Genomic DNA, 5126 nt, shown 5'->3' on the forward strand with positions numbered 1-5126 from the left:
ACTAGCAAGTTAAGCCAAACTTGAGGTTATTTGAACCTCCCCAAAAGCTTTCTATTGTAAGAGGAAGTTCTTACAAATTTCCTCTTTTAAATTTTATTTTATTTTTTTGTATATATAGATCAATGTATTCATCATTTAAAATTTGAAGTATTTAATTTTATTCTCACCATCAATCGTCATCTATAATTAAACAGAAGTTGTTGATATGACCCTCAAATTTCATTTTACCTTCCAAACTATTTCTAAAATAACAATTAGACCCCTGGACAAAATGAAATTTGAGGGTCTAATTAATATTTTATAGATAATTTGGAAGATAAAATGAAATTTTAAATGAAAACATGATGCCGAGTCAGCAAATTCTATATGATCATAGACAACAGTTGACAGCGGGGTGAAATTGATTCAAAATTGAATGGTTTATGTGTAATATTCATATAATCAAAAGAATGGATGTTGAATTGATTTTAAGTGATAGTTTGGGAGCAAAGTAAAACTTTCTTCACATTGTTTAAAGGGGGGTTGAGCTTCGTCGTGGAATCTATTACAAGTTTCATTTCAATGATCCGAATTATTTATTTTGTAGGGTCTTTAATGTATATTATTTATACAAAAAAATTAAGTTGAACTAATAATCATAACATTTTTATTTTATTACTTTTGTTTTCAAAAAATTAAACAAATATTTTTATTAAAATATACTATTTATTTTTTTAGAAAAGTAAGATAAAATAAAAAATATTATAATTATTAAATCAATTTAATTTTTTTATAAATAATATACACAAAAAAAATTATAAAATAAATAATTCAAATTATTAAAATAAAACTCATAATAAACTCTATAAACCAAAATGGAACTGTAAGAAAATCCACCAAGTAATGTTAGGGATCATGAAAAAAATATTGTGAAGAAGATCATGAAAGATTCTCTATCGTTAGATTACACATATAACAAAACACCTCATACTAATAAAAAAATTTCATAAAATATTTTATAATATTTCTTTTTCTACATATAGGTTTGAGTGTTGTGTTTGGTAACAATTTTCAAACATTGATTCCACATCCACATTTGAAAACATGTTTGTCCAGTCATCCCCCCAAATGTCCCCCCGGACGACGTCTGGCTGGTTGACCAAAAAATTTTAAAAAACAACTCAAAACTCAAAATACAACTCAAAACTCTTTTCAAAACTCATAACCAAATAAATTTTCTCTTTTCAAACCTAATGACTCAAAACACGACTCTACACTCAAATCATGATTCTAAAAATAATTTTAATAAACAAAAAAAATATATTTTTTAAAAATAGAATTTTGAAATGAGTTTGGTTTTAAATTTTGAATTGAGTTTTGAGTAATTTTGAGTGGTGTGTTTGGTTATAAAACGCTTTTATAAAATCGTTTTTGTATTAAAAGTATTTTTGGTCAAAAAATATTTATGTTGAAAACATAAATTAAATTAACCTTTAATTTGAAAATACAAGTATCACATCCAATTATAAAAAATTCTAATTATCTTTCTAAGCACAAAAATTTTAATTTACTAAAGTAGGCAAAAATTAAAATAGCCTATTAAAATAACAATTTCCCAAACCTTCACAATATATGTTTTATATAGGGTTTGTTTGGGATGTGGGTTGACTTTTTGACTATTTTAGCCTGTGGTTAAAAAGTCTCGTTTATGAGACTTTTGTTAAAAAAAAAAAATAATTATGATTTGGATATAACATTTTGCGAGTGTTTGGGAAGTTGCTATTTTAGTAGGCTATTTTAGTTTTTGACTATTTTAGTAGGTTATTTTAGTTTTTAACTATTTTAGTAGGTTAAAATTTTTGTGTTTGGGAAGATGGTTGGATTTTTTTGTGCTTGGATGTGTTGTTTGTGAGATAAAATTAAATGGTTATAGGTTTGATGTGACATTTTATCTTATTAACTATTTTAGTCTAGTTTGTCTTTTTTGTGAATTTTAGCCTAAATTAAGCAAAAATCCCACTTCCCAAACAGTCCCTTTGTCTTATTGAACTAAAAAATTTATTTTATCTTTTTGTGAATATTTTAACCAAAAAATCTCTATTTAACTCATGCCAAACAGGGGCATAATAAGTAATTGAATGTGGAATCTTGAAGAGATTTATTGGAGTATTATATAACTCATGCTTTGTCTATGTTATAATTTTTTTAAAAAACTCATCTTTTGAATGCATTGGAATTGTTGCTCTCAACAACCTTCACATGGAAAAACAAATATAAAATGATTTTTCTAAAGTTGTTTTTTATTAAAAATATTTTTGAAACTCATCTTTGAATGTATTAGAATTGTTGCTCTCTCTCTCTCTTATCTTTTGGTTCCCAAGTCCAACAACCTTCCCACATGGAAAACAAATATAAAACAATTTTTCTAAAATCGTTTTTGTATTAAAAATATTTTTGGTCAAAAAGTAGTTAGGTTAAAAATATAAATTAAAAAAGAAATTTAGTGTAAATCAAAACCATTTGTAATTAATTCAAAATTAATTAAAACTTGACTTTTTCAAAGCCTATTTTCTATCTTCAAATTTTTTTTTTTATTTTAAACACAAGATACAGCTTTTCAAAACTCGTTTTCTGAAAAACGATATTGCTAAAGTCGTTTTTATAAGAATAAAAATAGAAAGTGGGAATAAAATTTTGCAAATGTGATAGGGAAATCAGCCGAGACACACTACGTCTCTCTCTCTCTCTCTCTCTCTCTTATGGTGTCACAGCGTTTCGTCTCTCTCATGATCCATCTCTCTCTTTGAAACCCAGCCCAGACCATCAAAGAAAAAACGAGTTCACTCTCTCTCATGATCCATTTTTCTCTTTGAAACCAGACCAGACCATCAAAGAAAAAACCTGTCCTCTCTCTCTCTCTCAAGACTCCAACACGACCCTGTTTTGGTAATAGTTCCTTTCAAAGCCATGGACAGTAGTATCTCCCAACCAAATCCACTTAACAACCACCACCACAAAGCTACCACCGCCCCAAACAACAACGACGACTACCAAGTTGCAGATCATGATCTCACTAACATGATTGGTCGAGATCTTAATTTCATGAAAGAGACCATGACACAGATTCAGAAGTTTGTAGATCGTATGAATGTGCAAATCAACCAGGCTTGTGAGAAATTTGAGGAGATCAAAACAAGAGAAGGAGGGAGTGATATTAACGAACTTGACCAACTGAAAATGTCTGTCAAGAAGTTGAAATCCCAGATTCCCTCCAAGCTTAAAATCCATTATGATGATGATTCAAAACCACATCGGAAACCATGGTCTGATGGATCCATTAACGGTAGCAGCAGCAACTACCAAGTCGATGTAAACAAGTCCGGTTATTTGCACAGCACCTCTGCACTTGCAGATATCCAGGTATCTTTCCATAGCCTCGACTGGGGACAAAAAAAAATTTTGGATTTTTTCTTGATTTTCCCAGAAATGGCTACCATGAAGAAAAGGTTTGTGATTTACTGGTGGATTAGCGGGTGCATCCCATTCGAAGCAGAAGCAGCAGAGCGTCATGCCAACGGTATCTTGAACGGGCTTACTGCAAAGGGCTTCATCGAGCCTATCTACAAAAATTGTGGATCGATTGTGGATAGCTACAGGATGCCCCCTGCCATTCGTTGTGTTTTAACCACTGAACCAACAGTTGATCGGTTTGGTGATTTGACGTATCGAGGCCTCACCTTTTGGTACGGCAGCATCGTCAACGTTGATGCGGCTATTATTGATGGAAGACATGAAATTATTTTCAAAAGGTGCACCGATTTGAAAGTTGTTTACTTGGGAAGGTGGCAGAATTCGGTCACGCATCACATTGAAGTCTCAGACATTAAAATTCTCAATTTTCTCAAGAATATGAAACAATTGAGGGTTCTTAGCCTTCGAGGAATTTCATTGATTACAGAGCTTCCTCAATTCATTTCACAACTGACTAGTCTTAAAACTCTAGATCTCAAATCGTGTCACAACCTTGAGGTGGTTCCAGATTGGATTGGCTTGCTTGAAAATTTGACACACTTGGATATATCTGGGTGTTACCTTTTAGATCACATGCCCAAGGGGCTTGGTGCACTATCTAATCTTGAAGTCCTTAAGGGATTTATTATTAGAGATTCCAATGATGAAAAGTCATGTACTATCAATAATTTGACAAAATTGTCAAATCTACGAAAATTGAGCATATCCGTAAGTATGAAAGAATTTCCAACAGATCTGCAGCTTCTTTATTTACAAAGATTATACCATTTAGAGAAGTTGAAAATATCTTGGTCAGGATGCATTTTACGAGGTAAAACTGATGATTCACCTAAGCAAGCACAACTATTTTCCAAGCAGACAACGCTGACAAGATCATTCATTGAGCAGCGTGATCCAAAACTTCCTCTCTTATTGAAACTTCCTTCATCGTTGCAAAAACTAGAGCTTGAGGGTTTTCCTGAGATAGATACACCCGATTGGTTGCGGTCTAACAATTTGGACAACTTGAAGAAACTTTACATCAGAGGAGGGCTATTGTGTAATCTGGACAAAATAGTAGCTACCACAGTTCAAATGTTACAATTGAAGTACTTGAGTAACTTAGAGATGCCTTGGAAAGACATTATGATGTTATTTCCCAATTTGATTTACTTGGAGAAAGTAGAATGTCCCGGCCTCAATTCCTTCCCATGTGATCAAAATGGTGTTTGGATGAGGAAAGAATGCCATTGATGACAAATGTGCTGGAAGAAGCTACTGAGAGAGGATAGGAAACCCCATTCTATTATCTTCCCTTTCTACTTCTAGGCTAGCAAATTAATGTCTTCAAAGGCCCAGTTTGTTTAGGCGCATCACAGTCCGGAGTGGCCTGTGATGGATGAACAATATATATAGCTCATATTTGTTTTGTGTTGTGGCCTCCGGATTGTTAGTCCGTTCGGACTGGGATGGGCCTTGGGCGAGGGTATTAGAAATTCGGGGTGAAAGATGGTATTAGCAAACTAGCCCGTTCAGATTGGGTGTTTCCGGATGTCCGCTCAGAAGTCCGGCCGGTCAACCGGTCAACTCAATTTTATTTATTTTTATTTATTTTTAACTTGTTGGGCTTTTCTAGT

The 5126-nt window shown here is 32.5% G+C and overlaps 1 protein-coding gene across 1 annotated transcript; it reads left to right on the top strand.

Annotated features, from left to right (window-relative positions):
* The first annotated feature begins 2946 nt into the window (after positions 1-2946).
* Positions 2947-4743, top strand: LOC145802577 (disease resistance RPP13-like protein 4). The gene has a single exon (XM_082895313.1). It carries the CDS (start codon positions 2947-2949, stop codon positions 4741-4743), a length of 1797 nt encoding a protein of 598 aa, XP_082751439.1.
* Positions 4744-5126: the final 383 nt, after the last annotated feature.

This window comes from Camellia sinensis, chromosome 11, assembly GCF_055761805.1.
Source record: "Camellia sinensis isolate YWXY chromosome 11, ASM5576180v1, whole genome shotgun sequence".
Lineage (NCBI taxonomy): Eukaryota > Viridiplantae > Streptophyta > Magnoliopsida > Ericales > Theaceae > Camellia > Camellia sinensis.

Excerpts from the sequence above, each read along its gene's own strand:
- LOC145802577 (XM_082895313.1), top strand. The coding sequence starts at position 2,947 with ATGGACAGTAGTATCTCCCAACCAAATCCACTTAACAACCACCACCAC.